A 21,877-nucleotide genomic window follows, 5' to 3' on the forward strand; every position below is an offset into this window, starting at 1 on the left:
TTAAGCCTATTACAATCCTTATGAATGAATAAATTCTATATAAATAATTACAATTTCATAAGTATTATTGAATGCCATAAATGAAATCACTATAATACTAATTTAACCCATGACTACATTTTGAGACTGACCATTCCTACCCATATTTATGAACATCATCCGCCGCGACTCTAGAAATTACCCACATTCAATACAAATATTGACCAAATTTTAAGAGACACTTCAACAAAATCCAGAACGTTACATTCACATCCTCCAGTTGGACCCAAGCTACCGTCCCGATTAATTATGCCGGTCTTAGTATCCATGTGATTGGTGCGGTCTAGCTCTCCCAACCTTTCTGTCGGCTGCTTAAGCAAGCTTACTCTCATTGGCGGTATAACACCTACGGTTCGGACACGACATTGAGCGACTGGCGACGGCGGCAGCAGCGACAACCATAGGTGGGAACGAAAGGTCCAATCGCCGTGTGTCATTCCAACCTATGGTTATCGCTGCCGCCGTCGCAAGTTATAAATCGGATAGAAATATAAAAAGTAGGCGAGTTGACCGTGCCGTCCGTGCCGTTACTACTCGTTTTCATACGAATTCCATATTGGCAAATCGTTTCAATGACAGTTCTAAAAAAGAAGCTGATTTGACTAGTAGGAAAGTATCCAATTTTATATTGTACCCGTATTTGACCATGCATACGCTGGCAATATTAATTTTACGTCAACGTCAAATCCGCGTGGCGCTTGTAAATTAGTTTTAGTTTGTCACAGATGTTCTATATTTTGAAAGTGATAAAATGTTAAATATTTAGAAATATCACTCGCTAAATATATCAAAATCTTATTTCTAAACCGATGAAATTATTACGGACATGAGAGTTCTATAAGTATATTTTTTTAATGCAAGAAATTTCGTCAAAATGAATACCGGCGACGAAGTGTTGTCCTTTATGGATTTACTGGATTTAGACGAAGCATTAGTCGACGAGCGTCTTAAAACAATTATGGTAAGAGACGATCACTCCAAAAAACATCTAACTTGGGCAATTCAACTTTTAAAATACAAGCAACTTATAAATAACAAGGAGGAGACAGATTGCGAGAACGACTTGGAAAGTGACTTTGTTGCAAAGTTAATAAAATATGTTAAAGACGAGACTATTGAAAGTGTGTGTAAAATAACGAATATTGTACTAAATTTGAATCCAACTTCCATAACAAGCAAATCAGAGCATTTATTGCAGCAAATACTATCTAACTTGGACTTGAGCCCCTCAAATTTTAATTTCGGCACGGAAGATAACTTTGAAGACTCTAAATTTCTCAGGCTTGATTTATATTTAAAGGTTTGTGATAGCATACTTGATGCAGTTATTGCAAATAATGAAAAACTCTATTTACCTTTCCTGGAAACACCTTTAGAAAATATTCTGCTCAGTAATAATGAAAAGCTTAAAACCTATTTCTTAACAAACACAGTGCCAAGATTCTTTGAGGCTGTTACTGGGTATGCTATATTAGACAGAATATGGAATTATTTACAACAGCTAAAGAATGAGTCAAAGCAAACCTCTCTGAAAGTTTTAAGTTGTTTATCAAACTTCTACTTGCCAACAGTTGACAAAAAAGGAAAACTAAAATATGAAACTGAAATTGTTCATCATTCAGAATTCTGGAATGTGATATTGCATGGACTGAGGTCAAATGATGCAATTTTACACAAACTCTCAGTTTATTTGATGAAACGGTCCATAGATTGTATCTGTAATATGAAGACAAATGTTGAGGTCACATCAGGAGAAACAGTTTTATTTTCATGGAAAATTAAAGATGAGAACAGCATGAAACAAATGTGGAACAACTATTTTATATTAATAGATAGCTTAGAGGAAAAGCAGAGTAATATAGTCCTGCCCTCTTTACTGTTATTTGCAAAACTTAATGACATTGGCAATCATTGGTTGAATTGCGTGTTTAACATGGGCCTTAAACATGATAATGCTCAAGTAAGGCTAAAATGTATTGAGTATAGACTGGATGTAAAGATAAACAATACTAAAGAAGCATATACTCTTTTAGAGGCCCTAAATGATTTGAACTTGTACGACCATCCAGAAGAATATGAAAAACTGAATTTTAAACTAGCTGAGAAGACAAAAGACTTAAATACATTTTGTTATGTCTTTGAAGCAATGCCTTTACTGAAATGGTCACCTGTCCCATTCTTTTATCTAAGTCGCATATTAGCTGAGCTACATATTGAAGATGTGACTAAGGCAATGCTCCCTGATAGAGTAACTGAGATTATTAATGAGCTACTTAAATTACCTTGTAACAATTTGGCTACTAGAAAAGCTATACATACAAATATATCCCATTTTGTTGGAAGATCATGTACAGGATTTAAGTGGCAAGATTACGCAACCATATACTCTGCATTTAAATTTGATTTGATGTCAAACGAGGCTAAGAAGAGGAACCCTCTATTATTAGCTATAAAAAATAAACTTTCAATACATGACAATAAAATCTCGTTTTTCAAACTGGTGGGTGATTCACATATGAATGTTGAGTTTGGATTATTGTACCTTGATAACCATAATGAAGATTTACCATTGTGGCTTGAAATAATTAATGAAAAAATATCAAATATTAATGAAATTGCTAACAGACAGTATTCAAATAAAATTGAATGCTTCAATGAAGCAATTTATATTTCACATCTTTACAGAAAAACTGTTGACAAAGAAAATAAAACCAGAGAAACTATAAATTCAATGATAGCTAAGGAAACAAAGGTAATATTACAATATGTTATGACTCTAATTGTGAATGAAGTCATATTAACAATAGATGAAACCAAACAGTTTTTTAAAGAATTGAATTCATTATTACAAAATGAGGATAAAGATGATTTAAAAGATATTTTACTACAGTTGTACAAAATCTCAGTTGTAGTATTAAAAAACAAAGGATCTGACTTGAATAGTAAGGTATTGTGTACATTTATTGTAGCAAATATGGCTAACAATTTGCTACTGAAACGTAATTACAAACATGAAATGTTCGATCTTAAGGGAATCTTAGAAATAGTAACCAAATTTGAATTTGGCGATAATAAAAGTAAGGAAAGTAATGGCAGATTAAAAAACACGATTTACGAAAAATCCTGTGAAATCATACATTATTTAATTGAAGATGAAAATAACGCTAAAATAAATTTGAAAGAAATAGATCAGTTTGTAGAGAATGTTATTGAGTGTGGTGGATATGGCTGTCTCAAGTGGACATTGAGGATTGTAAATAAATTATTACCACTTTTATCAGAAGAAACAGTCAATTTTAACGTTACGCGATTTATTCATAATGCGTGGAGGGAAATAGAAGAACTTAAATCTAATAACCAGTATGCACCCTGCATGAAAGAGTTTATTGACTTGATAACTCAAGATGTTCTTTTAAGAAATGCAACTTACAATAACACCATTCTCTTCTATTGTAATAAAGTCGTCGAATATGGTCCAATGAAAAACACACCACTTTACTTTTTAGTGAAGACATTAAACTTTAAAGATATTAATTCTGACTATGGTCAGATAGTTTATGTATTATGTGAGATGTTGCTGTTTTCACCAGTACCGCGGAAAGACCAAAGGTGAGTACCTACATTGGTGTAATATAAAAAGAAATAAGATTCATTAACAAAGAGAAATGGCGTTTTACTGTTAATTTGTTAGATATTCATATTTACTAACGGTTTCTGAATTTAGGATTGCTGAAAACGTTGCCGTAGACATTCTCCATAACCCGGAATATGCAGTGAATCAAGATGAGTAAGTTTATTAGCTTAGTGTAGGTATTTATTTTATTTAAATCCTCGTTGATTTGGACAACGCTTAACTGCCAGGGCCCAGAGAACATGCAAATCGAGAGTACCTACTCAATTTAAACATTACGTTTACGTATTTGATGTACCTACTGTTTAAAAAATATCAGCTCCTGAAAATCATCTCTTTGAAATGAATATATTCTGATTTATTATTTATGCACTTCTTACAGGACGGGCATACATTTCAACTTCCAAATACAATTTAACCTGATTAAAATTATTTGCAAGATCTCAGATCCTCGAATTATAAGAGTAGTTTCGGACTTGATCATGGAGAAAATTAACAAGATGCTGGTAAATAAATGCATGTACCACGGCCACTCCCAGCCGCATAGGACTCTGATGAATGCCGTGCAGCATTTATTGTTGATATTGATGTCGAAACCGAAAGTCGTAGATTTCACAAAAACAGCTGATTGGTGCATGAACTTGTTGGGAAGGATGCCTCATCAACCAAGCGTTAGGATTTGTTTGGAGTGGTATACCGCCTTGCATTTATACATGAAGGTAAGCCTGTAGTCTATCACCTTGTGTTGTCGTTTGTAATGTATTGATCACGAGTAGGTATAACAAGTATTTAAATAACATTTTGTTTTAGCAACCTAAAATGGACCAAGAGGTACTCAGTATCCTTAAATCCAAGAAAATTCCGCTCGCGTCCCAACTAATGATTCTGTACTGGATTTTAAAACACAAAATATCAAATATCACGTGTAAATCAGGAGAGTTCGAGTTTGTCATGGCGACCCTGTTGTCTCACACTATGGGTCAAGTGTTCAGTATACGCCTCCTGTCTCAGTATCTTGCTTCGAAACTTTACCAACTGTGCAGCAATAAACCTCAAGAATACAGCTACGTATTCAATATCATCGAAAATACGTTCACCGAAAGTAGGAAAGACAAAAACTTTCTAAAGCTTCAAAATGATTATTTTGCCAATGAGTTTGATATAGTCAGAAATTTGACGCCTTGTTTTATATATTACTTTGTGCCGAGATACTGCGAAGTCAGTAACAACGAAAATGTAGATTTGGACTACGTGAGAACTGTTTTAGATAGTGTAATAAGTCTATTATTGGAAGAAAAATATGATGATGACCTTAGAAAGGAATGGATAGAAAGTTGCATATCTGATGATGAGGTATTCAATCTGAAATTGTCGAAGAAAGCGGAGGTCAACGAAGTTGCCGTAAATGCGGAAGTAGGAACGCTCCAGAAGAAATATGTGCCTTGGAAAAACATGGTTGATATAGATGTTTATGAAATCAATAAAAAGGTAAGTAATAAAGAACTTATTTATAAGTAGAATTAATCTTGTTCCTCATGGAATACACTACAATGTACCTACTTATTATACCTAATCACCAGTTCGAGTGACATGACATCTTGGTGTTGGTACGAATTGTAATCAAACTTTTAAAACGTAGCTAGAAGCAAAGCAATATAAAGAAGTCCACTTAAAATGTAACCCACTATTTAAAAAATCTGCAATTTCAGAGAGAAATCCCTAGTAACTTGATTGTGGTGGCATCTCTTATCGACAAATTACCGAATTTGGGAGGCATGGCTCGCACTAGCGAAGTATTCGGCGTGAAGACCTATGTCGTAGATAGTTTGCGACATTTGCAGGATAAACAGTTTCAGGGACTGAGGTAAGATATAAATAAATAAATACATATTATACGACATTCTTACACAGATTGAGTAAGTCCCACAGTATAAGCCCAAGAAGGCTTGTGTTGTGGGAGTTGTGAGTACTCAGACAATGATATATATAATTTACAAATACATAGAAAACAACCAAGACTCATTGCTCATCACACAAATAAATGCCCTTACCGGGATTCGAACCCAGGACCGCGGCTTCACAGGCAGGGTCACTAGTCACTATGTACTAAGCCAGACCAGACGTCAACCAGATATACCTATAGGTGTTGTTTTTTAACTTATCACTTATATTGAAGACAGTCCTTAGAAAGTTCTTTGGGTTGCTTGAAAACTTATAATAACCGAGTTTCCTTGCGTACCAAGCAACCTTTTAAAATTTCTGGGGTTAAACTATTGAAAGGCATGGTGAGGCCATCTCTTGACACTTCTAAGGCCTTCGATAGGGTTTGGCAGCACAGACGCATAACTCCTACAAACAAGCTTTTTGTGTACGAGATCTCCACTGGTCCGTGCACTTAAATCACTAGTTTTGCTGAGAAACCGATCTTACCTAGTTGGCGGTGATCGGTGTGATATTGTGGCTATCAACCTACTGGGTTGCCTCAGGGTCCAGTTCTCTCCATAACTCTTTCTGTCGTATATCACTATTAACGGTCTGCTTAACGCATGGGAGCCTGGGGTCCGCTTGGCAACTAATCCCAAGAATTAATAGTTTTCACGAAAGCGATTGCCATCTAACCTTTCAACCCAGAGGGTAAACTAGGCCTTATTGGGATTGGGGCTACTAGTATTTAAATTAAGTTTTGTCTAATAGGTGTTTTCAAAGCTAAAGTTCCAACGTTTATTTCCAGTGTATCGGCGGAGCGATGGGTCGACATGGAAGAAGTGCGGCCAGGTGCCCCCCTCAAGGAGTACCTCACTCGGAAGAAGTCCGAGGGATACTCCGTAGTAGCAGCTGAACAGACCTCCTCCAGTTGTCAGTTGCAATCGTTCAAGTTTCCCAGGAAAACCTTACTCCTTTTAGGGTAAGTATTTTATTTAGTCTCATTTTGACGTTGAAATAAATCAGATCACGTGTATAGGTGTACGGTGTACATGTCGTAGTCGATTGCTATGATCGGAATGTATGGAATAAATGAAACAATTTGTTTTTCACCTCAGCAGCTCGAACAAGGGTACTTTGCTACTTAAAAACAGTGAGCAAAATCGCATTTTGCTCACTGAGTGAGACAAAATGAGCAAAATGCGATTTTGCTCACTCAGTGAGCAAAATTCGATTTTGCTCACTGTTTTTAAGTAGCAAAGTACCCTTGTTAGAGATGCTGAGGTGAAAATTTAATTGTTGGCATATCTTAAGAAAACATGAGTGAATAGAAGTAAGTGATGAAGAAGGAATACATTTTTCGGGTTCTCTAATATGTTCTCACTGCTGAGGTGAAAAGTTTTGTGAACTACACGAGATCAAAGTTATTTACATCTCGTGCGCTTTTGAGTCCCTTACTACGCTCAAGATTCTAAATTAGATTCACTCGCTACGCTCGTGAATCTATTATAGAATCTTACGCTTGCACGGGACTCAAAATAAGCACTCGAAGAAATATCAAACTTTGATCTCTTCTTGTACAAATAACTATTTTCAGACACGAAAAAGAGGGCATCCCATGCGATCTACTACCGATGATGGATTTCTGCGTGGAAATACCGCAACAGGGCTTCGTGAGGTCTCTCAACGTGCACGTCACGGCCGCCATATTTGTGTGGGAGTATGCGAGGCAAAATTTCCTCTGATGCCAACTAATTTATATGAAAGTACTGTGAAAAATAAAAGAAGCATATAACGGTCTTGTAATATGAAAGTTACCAGTGAGGAAGCGTCCATAGAGCTATTAGATCTCGCCGAGGTCGTTTCCCACTACCTAATATGACAGCTATTAAAGAGATGACAGGTAAACTTAGCTGCAGCTTGGCCGTTGTTGTTCGTTTTTGAGGTAACAAAAATATATAAATAAATTGTTTTGTGTTCTAAATATCGTTTTACTTTATTTACCATTCCGATTAATATTCTTATACTGATAGAGGACGAGTTAGACGTAAGACTATCAACATGTTCTAGTAATTATTGTCCAAAGCGACGATCTGACCGGCTAGCATGACTTACGTTCTCGCGCGCGACTCCATACATCTAGCGCGACTTCAAGTATGGAGTCAGGCGCAAGAACGCAATGATATTATTACTGTAAAAAATTGCAACAGGCAATTTTATTATTACTGTAAAAAATTCTAACTACCTACCTAATACTTTCTTGCATTTTAACTGGATGGCATATTAGAAGCTCTTCATATCTCATGTTGACAAATGTCCAAAAAGCAAAATAAAACATACAGAAACCAGGTTTTATTTAACTATTTATTGTAGGCAAAATAATTTAACAACTTTGGGCAGTATTGTAACTTTAACTGGTTTTAACTCAAATTCTTCCTTGTCAATCTCTATGGTGACTTCTTTGCCTGGATCCTGAGGCAAAAGTTCCACTGTTCGAGCAGAAATAACGTCTTTATCCTCTGGCTTGTTTTTCAATCTTTCCCAACCTTCGCTAACAAATTGTGGATAGGAATAGCTGCTCTTCCCCAATATTATTTTTAAAGAGGGTTTCTCCTGCTTCTCTCCAGCCGTTTCTATTTTAAACTCTGCTGTCTTAAAACACAACTCCTCTGATTTTAAGCATTCTGGATTAATCTCTTTTGGGTCTACAGTTGCAGCTTGCGTGCTGGGAATAAAGAATGACCATTTTCGTTTAGGTTCAGGCTTTTTTTGCACACAATTAGCACATCCAGCACAAGGCGGCGTGTATTTCAGTGTGCCACTGCAATTCCATGTGATAGAGTCCTTATAACCATTAAAAAGAAATGTGGCATAATCTCTTAAACCTGCCGTGAACCAGTATTTATCCTTCTTGGCCATTGTGTCTCTAAAAGCGCCCCATTCTATAGAACTCATGGCAAAGATTGGTCTTGGTGTTTCCTCGCCATCTGTGATCGGTTCTATTTTGAGAGCATCTTTCCATTCAGTTTTGCCTTTGATTATAGCCATTGAAGCGTCAATAAGCTGTTTGACTTTTTCCACATTGTCTGATCCACCAGGAAACAAGCTGTTTCCGAGCTTGTTTGTACGGCCAAGAGGAAGGACTCCAACTGGAAAACGATTGGCTTCATCATTTCTGCGGAGAAGACCTAAAATGTAAAGATAATTAATTATTAACTTCAACCAGAGAAACAAATTCTTCAAATATATAACCTCATCTAGTTGTTGTGCCAGTGTGAAGACTGCCTTAGTATGTTGTGAATCTATTCTTAAGAATTTCTTAGTTACCTGTAACTGTCTCTGATAAAGTCCCATCACCACCTGCTACAATGATTGCCTCTGTACCCTTTAAGGTCTCCACGATTTCCTTTGCATTCCCCTCTGAAGCTGTTTGCACAATGTCAACTTGCAAACCGGCGAGGTGCAGTAGTGGTTCACAATATTTCTCAAAGTCCTTTTTAGCTGATCTCTTATTAGCGACGGGATTGAGGATCACAGTTACCACAGTAGGATTACGCTCCATTGGTATTAATGCATCTCCATATAGAGCCGCTTCCTTGCATGCAGCTCTCATAAGAATATTTATTCTGCAAGAAATATACAAATTTGAGTAATTATAACAAAATACCTAACGTATTCAACCAGACTTAGGGAATCAAAGAGATAAATCTTACTCGTATTTTTCCTTTGCTACGGAGGCTCCATAAGCCAATGCGCAAGCCCCTACGACAGATTTTTTCCAATTGTTCCGGATGGTAGTGCACAACTTAACAATTTTCTCCATCTTTAGATTTCAGCAACCTACGGGGACCTGAATATACCGGAATCTTTTATTACTTCAGTATGGCTCAAATAATATAACATTTCAAATAACATTGTTCATTTCTGTGGAATTCCATTTTTTCACGGATGTTTTTAGGTTAAATCAGCTGTTTTCTATTCATGTCAGCTTGACATGTAAGGATTCAATCATGAACGCAGCCATTTCTAACTATGCTGTGAAAAGTGTATACTTAGCTTTATAATGTATCAAAACGCTTCATCTTCATCGCTGGTAGGAATCAAAACATAAAGCATCATAGACAACAAAACGTAAATTAGAATTTCTCAATTTTTCACGAATGTAAATTAGTAAATTTAATGTAATTCGCTATGAATTCAGACAAAAAGGATGGAGGAAAGTTACCCGACGGTTGGGTATTATGTAATTCAAAATCAATACCAGGAAGGAAGTATTACTTTCATAAGAAAACAGGCAGATCTTCTTGGAGTCAACCACAGGTATGTTTCGCAATTTTTAAGATAATTCTTGTTTACACTACAAAAGTTTATAAATATATTAGCATTGCATGTTTGCATACGAATGTGAGACACACTTCAACCCTCTTAAAACTATTATTTAGATCTATATATGCAAAATTGATCAATATAATAAATACCTGTTTTCAAGGCTGAAGATGAACATGATAAAAGTAAGAAAAAGAGTAAAAAGCAGAAGGAAAAACAGGAAAAAAATCAAAAAGAAGAATCCTCCAGAAAATACTTGAAGAGGAAAAGTGATAACAATGCAGAGACCCCAAAGAAAAAGCAGAAGCAAGGTTTGTTTTTGATGTTGTATTTCAGGCTTATAAGAATTTGGTTTCAGGCTAAATAATATGCAGCAAAGGTATGCTGTGTTAGAACTTCGTCTAATTAGCAAAATTAAAAGCATTGTTCAATGATTAAATATTGTTTTAAGCAAAAATGGTAATTATATGTTAACATTTATACTCATGTACTTACAAATTTAGAGGAACACAAAAAAAAAGGTTTAATTACTGGATTACAGTACCTAAAGTAATTACAAAATTAAAATTTAACTTTTTTTTATGTTTCTCTAAATTTGTCCATGAGAGTAGGTTTTAAGTACAGGAAGCCTGTGGGTAGGCAGAATTAAACAACTTTGCATTTCCATCCATTACCATCCAAATTATTTGAACCTATGATTAATACAATAGTAGTCATACTGTATGGTAAAAAATAAAAATGTAAAATAAAAACATCCGTTAAATAGTTCTTACTTGCAACCTTTATTTTAAAACTTATGTGATTGTTGGTTTTTTAGCAACACCTGTGCACACACCTGTAAAACCCAATGCCAGCATAAAAAAGACACCTGAAAAACCAGTTCCAAGCAGATCAAGTAACTCTTCTGGAAAATCCTCAGCCAATTCAAGACTCGCAAAATTAAGGGCCCAACTAGCATCAGAAGCTCTGCATGAAAGTTTAGACACTACCCCTAAACCTAAAGCCCCAAGAATAAGTCCTAAAGTAATACCACAGACTGAAACACATCACAAAGTTCCAGAATTAAAAAGTCCAATCAGCGAAGCAAAATGTCCAACCAATCATTCACCGGGCAGTGATAGTTTACAGTCCGTTCCGTCACCCTCACAGTTTCTAGCAGCTAACAAAATATTATCATCCATGAAGGCTCAACTACCTGAGGAGTATAATAATAAGTCTGTACAAAAGGACACTTTTGCGGATATTGAACAGGGTATCTGTAATCAGACAGCAGATTACCCATTCATGAAGCATCCAGCGACACCTCCACAGTTTTCTGAAGCTAGCAAGCTGATGTCGGCTATTAAGTCAAAACTAAGTTACAAAATGAAAGATGAACCTGTGGTGCCTGTGAAGACATTTTCTAGTGCAAAGGAACGGATGGAGACACTTAGAAATGATTTAAGTAATGAAGCTATTAATGAAATGGAAGATTGTTTAGATGATATTGTATTCCCTGAAGAAGCCATGGAGGTTGATTGTAAAGAGGTTTGTATGACTTTTATTTCTGCAAATATTATTTGAGCAAGCATACATAATGTGTGTAAGGCCTACTTATTAAGCATATTTTGATGTATTAAGTTCACTTGAGGATATAGTAAAATAAAGCAGAACAATGATTACAAATAAATAAATAAAACTGACTATTTTCCACCAAACATTGCTAAGAACCATCTTATAGATAGAGCTTTGATTTTTTAAAATGGTTCATCTCTTTGATAGCTGCAATGCTGCTTTGACCTCCAAAGACGTCAACTGACGCGCGCGTCTAGCAGCCTAATTTCAACTTTCGTGCATTTTGACAAGGTTCATGATGACCATGACGCGCCGCGCACGATAGGCGTGGCCACAGACAAGACATCCTCCAGACTGAGCATAGTAGCGCCACCCCCTCTGCCACAAATATACGGTAGTTTTACTCCATTTTCGAGTCAAAGTGTCTTTGTGACACGTCCGTGTCTTTGAACGGACCAATCACGGCACGGGACTCGCTCACCTCGTCCCCCGCACCCCAGTATTTTTGGCAGCATTGGTTTCATGAAATAATTGCTCTAGAAGATTCCTAGTCTATGGACATGGCTTTCAAAGGGTAAACCCTATAGTACCCCTCTTTTTGCCTGGGGATTAAAAATTAGCAGCAAGCTAGTTGCTGTAATTTTTTTTATGTGATTAAGATACAGAGTCATACTGAGCATCTTTTACTATAGGGCCAACCCCCAAAATCGCGATAAAAAATGCTACTGTTTCATACATTTCGGCGAATCAGTATAGTCATTGTTTTCTATAGAACTGCATATTTTAATATTGTTTTTATATTATAACTTACAGATCAAGAGCCCACCCCCCACACCAGTCATCCAATATGAGCCTCCTCCAAAAGCACCAAATCAAAGTTCGGGGAATGAGACAGAAGATGTTGTGCTAGTTGTTGACACAAATATTTTTATCCATGAATTAGATGTTATAAAGAATGTTCTCAATTCACACATAAAAGGTAAGGTAAACGTTATAAGAGCACAGAATAAAATAAGAGTACTAGGTACAGAAGGTTCACTCTCTAACAAAACGCGTCTATTACGATAGATATGACCGCTAGGTGGCGCAAGCGCGGGCAGGCGTCCGTTCCGTAGCAGTGCGCGGCAACTACTATGGCTAGACACCAAAATTGGTGTAGGCCGCATGTAATATAATAGCCTGATTATAGCTATTTCCAGTTTACAACACCAACATGATACTTACTTCAGTGAGGGAATTACTGATTAATTATGAGATTTTGTCATATTGTGTGGACTCTACTTGGGCCTTTTAAAATAACTGCATAGTTTTTATTCCAATAGAATGTGTCCAATCATGCAATGTTTTTAGGAATGCGTGAATGATATTTATATTTGTTTTTATTATCCAAAGATAGTAATTATACTAATTTTGTCATATTTTGATTTCATCTCAATCAATAGATCTTTGGTTACTAGTTTAGGTTCCGAACAAACAGCTCATAAAAATGTAACTAAATAATCCATGTACTTGGCTGACTCACGTATTACCAAGTTATGTTACAATATTGTCTCCACCTTCAGGTTACAAGGAGCAGCCAACGCTCCTAGTTCCCTGGCGGGTGATCAATGAACTGGACAGACTGAAAGACAACAACAATGGCAACGGCGCCATTTGCAAACGCGCGAGGGCCGCTATGGACTACCTTTACAAATCATTGCCGGAAAATAATAGGATAAAAGGTATGATATATTGAAATAAATATAATTTAAGGAACGGGTTTAAAGTTTTAAACCTTTTCTAGTATGACCTATGATTTTTCCAAGTTTTATAAATTGTCAATAGATTTGAAGGATTGAGTTACAATTCTTTTTAATTATGTTATGTTCAAAAATTGTGTTAAGATAGAGTTACTTACTTATTGCAGGCCAGTCACTAAGAGACGCGAATTCACATATACATCCGTGTGAGCTTCCAGATGATGAAATACTGAATTGTGCGTTACAACAAGCAGGGAGGGGTAAATCTGTGGTGAGTACATTCATAGTGATATAATAAAAATATATAGGTTCCGTATTAGGAAATTTTATTTTATTTTATTTATGTACTACATACATAATTATTATAACTTACGCTAAAAACATTTTAAAGGTATTAAATACTGAAAATGATTGAGGAAATGATTGATAGGTATGCTCCCATACCATTTGATGATTGAGAATAAACAGAAAGTGCTGGCAGTGGCAGTTTACGAGTGGCCCATTTTATAATAACAAATTTTATCACACTTTCAGATCCTACTATCAAATGATAAGAACCTATGCAACAAGGCGGTTGTGAACGGACTGCGTTGTATAGGTCTGAGCGAGCTCAAGCCCCTACTGGAGAGCAAGCCGCAGGTGGCGCCCGACCCGGACCGGGCGCACACCGTGCTGCGGCACCGAGACACCATGCACCAGCTGCTGGCCAACATACTGGAGGTAGGAGTTGTTGGATCACTTGTTTGTGTGTGCCACATACCACCTAGGGTTGCCAGATGGTCGGGATTTGGCGGGATTCTCCCGATTTTTAGCATGTGCTCCCGATTCCCGACCAAGTGAAATATGTCCCGAAAAACAGCTTCACGTTATAAAACAATAATTTCAAGTTCCGAACTGTCGTCAAGCGAGCGAGCGACCCGTGTCAAGCGCGTCAGCGTTATAAAAACGTCTATGGGCAGAGCAGTTGACGTAGTGCCAATAGTGTAAAATATCGTTGTTTTTAATACAATTACTTTAATTTGAATGTTTTTTTGTCCCGACTTAAGTCTCAAAATCCCGAAAAATTTATATTTTTTCCCGATAATAGCGCCTTTCGATCTGGCAACCCTAATACCACCTCAACGACTGGAAAGAGCACAAAAAGACAAGCGAAGTCATATACCTACGTGGGCTTTGTAAACGCTTCATAATGCGGTGCCTGTCTAGTCTGTGGAGCTAGCTCAAGCGGCGGCGCCAGAATAGAAGCTGTTGGATTCGCCGAAACCAACCCTTAACCACAGAATAACTAATAGTACTACCGTACAGAAAATTCACTCCTTCACAAAAGTCAGATTTAGGTATAAAATTACACCTATATCGCTGCCTGCAAGCAAAATTGAAACTTATAACCGCGCACGAACCGTGAATCTCCTTTCCGCGCCGCAGTTTTATGACCGAGCTGTGAGTGTCGGCACGGGGTTATCACTTGACAAGTTTTTATACCTAAAGTCTATTTTTTTATTCGGTAGACTAAAATGACATTTCATAGTATAAAATGACACATGATGTTCATACTATGAAATGTCATTTTAGTCTACCGAATAAAAAAATAGACTTTATACCCACCGATTTATTATTTTTAAGATAAATATGTAGGAATTACAAGCTTTGATTATGTAAACATAAATTTTTTATCCGGAGATAGTATGTCTGATTCTCACGGAAGTTAGTTTCGAAGCCATTGTGTATTTTCAATTTTGCGCGAGCGCCACGTGACACGACTATCGTGCGAGCCGAGCGGCAGCCCACTGCCATACGCCTGTCCGATGGGCGCGCCGGCCAAATGTACCTAAACTGCGGAGTGACACCCCCCTGCCTTAACACATTCATTGCCATAGCCAAACAAGACATCCGCGCCAGGCCACAAAAAAATCGTCATATAAAGCTGTAGTACCACGATCATGACTATTTGGGTTGTTCGGCCTGAGAACGAAATCATAAAATACCCTATAGTCGGGTTTTCGGCACTGAATGTGCTAAAGTATTTGCGCAGCCAGTGCCTCTTTTATTGTACACTTTGAAATATTTAAATAGGTTTTATTTCTTCGATCTCAAAATGAAGAAAATTCAAAACCCAACAATTCTCGTGTGAAGCCTACATTTATTGAATGTTTTCAGAACGAAATGCGAGCGAAATACAACAACTTATGGAAGCATGTGCTGTTCAAACCGCCGCCTTGGACGCTGGCAGATGTGCTGCAGTGTTTGCTCAAGCACTGGGTGGCGGTCTTCAACGAGGTCTTCCCAAGAATAGAACATTTAATTACTGATTTGAAGAATTCTCTTGCTTCTATTGAGAGCAAAGGTAAATTAATGAGCACTCTTAATTTCTACTTTTGACCAAACAACCCGTCAGATTATTATTCCGTTTGATTTTTTATATTGGATTTCTGTTAATTGTCTATCGAAATTTCGACTTGTATAATTGTAAACTAATTAGTTTACTTAGTTATTTAACACCTTAAAAAAAATCTACACCAATTTCTTTACAGACCCGAAGTCTCTGTCACAATCGGAAGTGACGAATTTCAAAGAGCTCTGCCTGGACATAGCTCGTAAATGCCTAATAATTCCCGAATATATGGAGCTAGCCAAGATGACCGTGGAGCGTCTGGAGAAGCGAGATCCCCGGCCAGAGTTGCCCGTAATAGAGGCCTTTGAGGGAATCTGGACTGTGTTCTCTAGCTACTGGTGAGTCCGATATAACCCCTTTTTTGACGGTGTGGGAATGTTACGTATCGTCCCTCCGGGCCTGAGGTCGGTCCCTTTTGAGGGGTAAGTGGGACTCTCACCTACCGGCTTTTTTCACTGAAAAAGAGGGGGAGGAGCCTGCCCAAGATTTTCCCACAATGTGCCGCTTGGGGATAGTTGAGGGCCTGGGATCGCTAACATTCTACAGCGACGAGTCTGACTTATAACCTGCCGAAATCTAAATAAGTTGATCTATGGGATCATCAGAAGACAATAAAAAAAAACAATAGGTAGTCAAAAATAAATACAAACTGTAGCTTTGGCCATTTTGTTTGAAGGACGGAAAATGATTAGCGATTGAGTATTCTCCCTCGCAAGGAAACTTACAAATAGATGTGGATGATTTATTTTTTCACTAATTAACACATTCAGTACCGAAAGCCCGACTATCGGGTATTTTATGATTTCGTTCCCAGGCCGGACGACCCGATAGTCGGGATCGTGGTGCTACACCTTTATATGAAGAATTTTTTGTGGCCTGGCGCGGACGTCGTGTTTAGCTGGGTGGTAATGAATGTGTTAAGGGAATAAAAATAAGAATCAAGATCATGTTAATTTTCGTAACGCGTTTTTCGTTATTTCAGCTACTTTTATGGTGACTTAATTTATTGTTTGTTAATGTTTCAGTGCAAAGTTGGCGACGGGGTTGGGCGTGGCGCATAACATAGAGGACAAGCTGCCGACGGACGACCCCCTCGACGTGATCACCAGCAAGCTGCCCATGTTCAGCAACCAGGTCAACTATCTCACCATGGCTATCAAAGGGTAAGTTGTCTCTAAGGCCCACTTGCACCATCCCACTAACCCGGGGTTAAGCCGTTAAACCGTTAACCTAGTGTCAAATTGTACTGGTAACCATAGTAATTCCAGGCTTAACTGGTTAACCCCGGGTTAGTGAAATGGTGCAAGTGGGTGTAAGTATCAAAAGGTAACCTTTTAGCCTTAGTGTAAGGCCTGAGTGGACACTCGAGTTGGGCGTGCAGCGGGCCGGGGCGTGCGGCGTGCATGTTAAACAAATGCAAACGTGTAGTAGCGGTCTTATAGTTCATTTTTTTTAGCATTAGAAAGAACATGAAAGAAGGTAAGCGATTTTGAAATGTCTTTTAATTGAAAAACACTTTTTAAAAATCAATAACTATTACTTATTTAAGCAGAAGACTATAAAAGATCGTATTAGATTCATAATTGTTACATATTTACCGTAACTTATTTTTAAAATGTGTTTTTCAATTAAAAGACACATCAAGATTGTTTACCTTATTTCTAATGCTAATAAAAACGAAGTATAGTGCACGTCGCTCACATCACTTGTGAGCCCGACGCCACGCTGCACGCCCCGCCGAACGCTCCGCTTCGAGCGTCCACTCAGGCCTTACACTTGTAAGTTTTACGAACCTAAGTAGGGACACAGCTATACTACAGAATTAGAGATGAATATCGTTATCTCTTTCTAACAAATAGCTTTAGCTTTGTCCCTACAATACAATACAAAATACAATACAAATTCTCTTTATTGCACAACCTCAGAATAAATGTACATGGAAACACAAATAATACATGAAGACAGAGGTAAACAACAGGCGGCCTTATCGCTAAAGAGCGATCTCTTCCAGACAACCTTACGTACGTAAATAAAACTTACAAGTGTATCTCAGGCCTTAGTAGCCTTTTAGGTTAGCAGAATTTCCAAGGGTTCACTTCAGTAGTAACATGCTTGTGAAACCTCTAAAACTGCAGGCGTCCATAGGCTATTAGCTCCGCTTTACAGGAAGCTGGTCGTGCGGCTGTTTGCCACCATCGAATATTGTCAGTTTTTTGAAGTGAAAACTTCTTTAGCGGCACTGTGCACTTTTTGTGATGGGGAAAAAATGTTAAACTCGCGGCAGGTCACGTGCCCGTAAGATTCGTAAGACGTAAGATGGACACGTGACCTGATCGAAAAACTGTTACAATGTCATTGAGTTTTCACTTCTGCCGGCACTCCCGGAGTGCAACCCGTTGTTTTCTTTAGATAGGTATTTTTATAGATAGGTAACCTTCCTGACATAATATTATGCTGGACAATAGGTATTTAACATTAATGACGATAAAGGCTTGGCCAGACACAGAGCGCGACGCAGCGCCGCGTCCGCGCCGCTCGACCGCGGCACATGCTAACAGGTTACCGACGTCAAACAGACTGCGTCCCGCCGGTATCACGCCCCGCTTCTGTCGCGCCCCGCGCCGCGCGGCCCCTTGCGTCCGCGCAGCGCCGCGCCGCGCGGACGCGGCGGGACGCGGCGGGCCGCCGCGTCCCGCTGGGTCACATCAGTCGCATCGGACGTTAGGCAGCGAGCGGTGGCGTTCGCGTTCCCGCGCGGCCGCGCCGCGTTCGCGCGCGCGATGAGGGCGTGTTGAGAGCGCGCCCTGTTTGAACAGTCATCGTAGTGATGAGTCAAACCGCTAAATTTTCAAACCGGACAAGTCGACTCCGATTTAGACCCAAACCGGTTTGCAAACCGGTTTGGCCAAATCGAATTAACTTCTATAGTTTTTAAGTATCATTAGTTCAAACCGCACCGTGTATGGCGTGTAGTCACTAAAGTCACTTGGTTTTGAGTCGACCAAATCAATTTGTCAATTTTACGGTTTGTTCGATCCTTGTCCATCCTAACATCCCTACGTTAGGATGGACAATCAGAACTTAAAATTTTTTGGTTAATGCTATTCCATTATCGTTGTGAAAAGGAGATTTAAAAGCGAATGGTACCTACAAGTTTTTTTTAATGGTCCGTAATGTCTGGAAAACCAGTTTGTTTGTCAGTAAAAAATGGCGAGAAACCTAAGTCGCGTCTAGAATTTCTATACAGACAATTATACGAAAAAGCACATCTTTTACACGACAACAAAAACTTTGACTCAAAATAATTCTTAGAAACATTTGTACCTAATAATTTAGTTGCGTTGCGCGGTAGATCACAATTTCATTCATTGCTAAAGCTAAAACGGGAAAGCAGTATAACAGTAAGCAAGAAAGAACGTGAGGTCTCGTGCGGTTCTGTCAGTTATCGGCGCGAATTCGTACATTTCCGTAAGCCGCGCGCAAAGCGACGCGGCGCGAAACCGCCAAACCGAACCGAAGTTTACCGCCAAGTCGATCTCTTTAAATAAGCCCATGCGAAAGTGAACCTTAAAACTCATGTAATAAGTTTCATTTTACTTTACCTGTTCGTACCAAGTTTTGACTTAACTCTATGAGAGTTAGACTCGACTCAATAATGGCGGCAATGTGCATGGCAACATTTTTCTTAGGGGTTTGGAATTGATTCGCGTTAGTACAATACAAACATCTCTTTCCTCAATATGTCAAACGAAAGTGACGCAGCAACAAATCGAAAAGTCGACTTACGGTACACTCACGTCGGTTTAGTCGACTTAAGGCCTAACTCGGTTTGAACCGGTTTGTGAAGTCGAACCGTAACATCGCTAAGTCATCGCGTCGGCATCACGCGGCGCGGACGCGGCGCTGCGCTCTGTGTCTGGCCAAGCCTTTAATCTACATATTTTAGAAGAATAACAAATGCCTGAACGAAGATGCTTTACCTTGTAGGCAATGTTATAATTTATTCTGTAATTGTGTTCCTCGTTCACTAATTTTCAGAGACATAAAAAGAGTAGCAGAATATTTTTCAACAACTAAAGAGGTTTTATTTAATTTTCAGCGCGTTAAGTATAGCCCCTTCAGACCCGAGCTTGGACGAGCACGTGTCGCGCCTGGAGATGGTTTTCAAAGATTCGGTGAACCTCATCAGCCGCGACAGCCGCCAGATCCACACGCACAGCCTGAGGATATTCTGCATCAAGTGCAGGTACGTCGTCACATGTACAGACATGTGTTCTCTGAGGCACATGCCTCATAGAAACTTCATATTGGTTCAGCGTTTTGACAGTTCGAAAAAGAAGCCTATAACATGTCAGACAAAACACTGTTGTATCACCAAAGTGCCGCACGCGGATCGCGAGCCAAAGTTTGTCGACCCCTGGTCCCTGGTCTAATAAGAATGTTTATTGATTGTGGAATATATGTATTCCTGACTGTATAGCATTCCGTCAGTAATCCATTTAAAATAATTTGTAGTCCACGTGAGGTTTATAATGTAGGTATTCGGAAATTTAGACTAAGTTCAATGTCTTTGTCTTCATAATTTTAATTTCAAAATACCTAAACTTCATGCTTTTTAAAAATGCATATGAAAGAAAAAGTACTCCGATGCAAGATGCTTAACGGCAGTTTTATGGTGCTTTATCGGTTGCTGTCGCAAACACAAATGTTGGCATTTTTAGTACTACATAGTTTAATTGCGTAGGAAATCTTTTTTAGGAAACATTGTGTATGCTTTACATATTCCACTTCTCGTCCATTGGACCATTGGTGTTCTCAAAACAATAGCTACCTTAGTTTACATATTCAAAACTCTGTCCAATTTTTATTCCGCCTACGTTAGTTAAACTTGCTTTACGGTCAAAAGTACATATCATGGTTTTCTATCCATTTCACTAAAATTTACTAGACTAAACTTACTTTCGTATACCCTTGTCCCGTATACGTCCCACACAATTTGGACTGTATTTTACAATTTTAAGCTTATTAATCTGTCAGCTCCCACGGCTCATATATGAGCCAGAACGCTTATGGTGACGTCATATCGTGGGATTTGACAGGTTAATTCAGTAGCTTGACGAAGGCATACGAAGGGTTAAATATGTTACAAAACGGATTATGTGTCACCAAACCTATCAGTAGTTTTAAACTCTCTTGAATTTTCGCAGGAACATGCTGGAAGAGGCTCACACCAAGTTCGCGCAGCTGAAGGAGCTGCTCGACCTGTGCAAGGAGCGCGTCTCGAGCAAGTAGAACGTAATGTCGTGGTCAGTTACTCGAATATTCCGTCTAGCGTGTTAGCTCGCCGTCGCTGTGGGCTAGTTGGATGTTTCGGAGCCAGCCAATAGTATAGGTGCATCCAGGGGCCCGTTTCTCAAAAGCTTGTAACTTGTAATACAAGCGGATGTCACTTTTTGAGAGCTTTTGTTAGAAAGGGACTTCCACTTGTATTACAAGTTACAAGCTTTTGAGAAACGGGCCCCAGATCTGACGGTGTGACTAGTGCGCCGTTCTCAAACGTCTCATATAATGCACACGAGTTGCACTTCGCTTTAAAGTAATGTGAAGGAGTCAGTGATAAACATTCATTCTTATTTTAAAGAAACTAAAAGTTTTGTTTTTATCATCAACAGTAAATTTTATATACGTAACATCTTTGGAGTAACCTTTTCGACGTCGTGTCAAACACAAAAGCTGTCACCCAGACGCCACGTCACCGAAGTGTCAAAATTGAACTTTATGTATATGCACGTAGGTCGTTGCTCTGTAGTCTGTGACGAATTAATCCGTTTTTGGCGTTGGACCTATGGTGCGGATATATCCGTCATTGGCGTCCAAAAGGTTAAGAACGCATTGTCTAATAGTCTAATGCTATTGCTGGATACCATCATGTACGACATTTGCTTCTACTATGGCGATGGTATAAAATATTCGAACCTAAATCGTTTGATCCCACAAGTTTCAAATAGCCCGCGTCAACGGCACTTATTTTTACGGCCGCATTTAGTTAATGTTTATGTATGTATACAATTTGTATACAACCTTTTTACGACTATTCTATACTGTTAGTAGTAATTGATTTAATCGTAGATCATGATGAGTTGCACGTTCGTCGGTATCTCTACCAAGAGTTACACTTGATTCATATCTAATCATTCGGATATTATCAAGCTTGGTTTTAATTCTCAGTACGTGTTACAGTAGTACAGAAATATACAATAGTTGATAATCATT

General features: G+C 38.5%; 3 protein-coding genes across 4 annotated transcripts; 2 read left to right on the forward strand and 1 right to left on the reverse strand.

Moving 5' to 3' along the window:
* Positions 1–712: 712 nt before the first annotated feature.
* Positions 713–7,359, forward strand: LOC134648821 (uncharacterized). The gene is made up of 7 exons (XM_063503390.1): positions 713–3,648; positions 3,764–3,826; positions 4,053–4,389; positions 4,481–5,158; positions 5,380–5,534; positions 6,402–6,575; positions 7,191–7,359. Exons 1-7 carry the CDS (start codon positions 914–916, stop codon positions 7,336–7,338), a joined length of 4,290 nt encoding a protein of 1,429 aa, XP_063359460.1. The 5' UTR covers positions 713–913; the 3' UTR covers positions 7,339–7,359.
* Positions 7,360–7,934: 575 nt separating this feature from the next.
* On the reverse strand, positions 7,935–9,569 carry LOC134648754 (acylglycerol kinase, mitochondrial). Of its 2 annotated transcripts, none has more exons than XM_063503292.1 (3): positions 9,307–9,569; positions 8,978–9,219; positions 7,935–8,781 (listed from the first exon to the last, which is right to left on the reverse strand). In XM_063503292.1, the coding sequence occupies exons 1-3, from the start codon at positions 9,414–9,416 to the stop codon at positions 7,958–7,960; spliced, it is 1,176 nt and encodes a 391-aa protein (XP_063359362.1). In that variant the 5' UTR covers positions 9,417–9,569; the 3' UTR covers positions 7,935–7,957. The 2 variants fall into 2 exon arrangements, with proteins under 2 accessions (XP_063359362.1, XP_063359352.1); XM_063503282.1 differs by having other exon boundaries at positions 8,921–9,219.
* Positions 9,570–9,675: 106 nt separating this feature from the next.
* LOC134648837 (transcriptional protein SWT1) lies at positions 9,676–20,977 on the forward strand. The gene is made up of 12 exons (XM_063503415.1): positions 9,676–9,913; positions 10,083–10,230; positions 10,737–11,446; positions 12,287–12,452; positions 13,036–13,194; positions 13,380–13,483; positions 13,747–13,932; positions 15,370–15,556; positions 15,744–15,942; positions 16,630–16,767; positions 19,704–19,850; positions 20,812–20,977. Exons 1-12 carry the CDS (start codon positions 9,785–9,787, stop codon positions 20,894–20,896), a joined length of 2,358 nt encoding a protein of 785 aa, XP_063359485.1. The 5' UTR covers positions 9,676–9,784; the 3' UTR covers positions 20,897–20,977.
* The last annotated feature ends 900 nt before the right edge of the window (positions 20,978–21,877 follow it).

This window comes from Cydia amplana, chromosome 1 (genome assembly GCF_948474715.1).
Source record: "Cydia amplana chromosome 1, ilCydAmpl1.1, whole genome shotgun sequence".
Classification (NCBI taxonomy): domain Eukaryota; kingdom Metazoa; phylum Arthropoda; class Insecta; order Lepidoptera; family Tortricidae; genus Cydia; species Cydia amplana.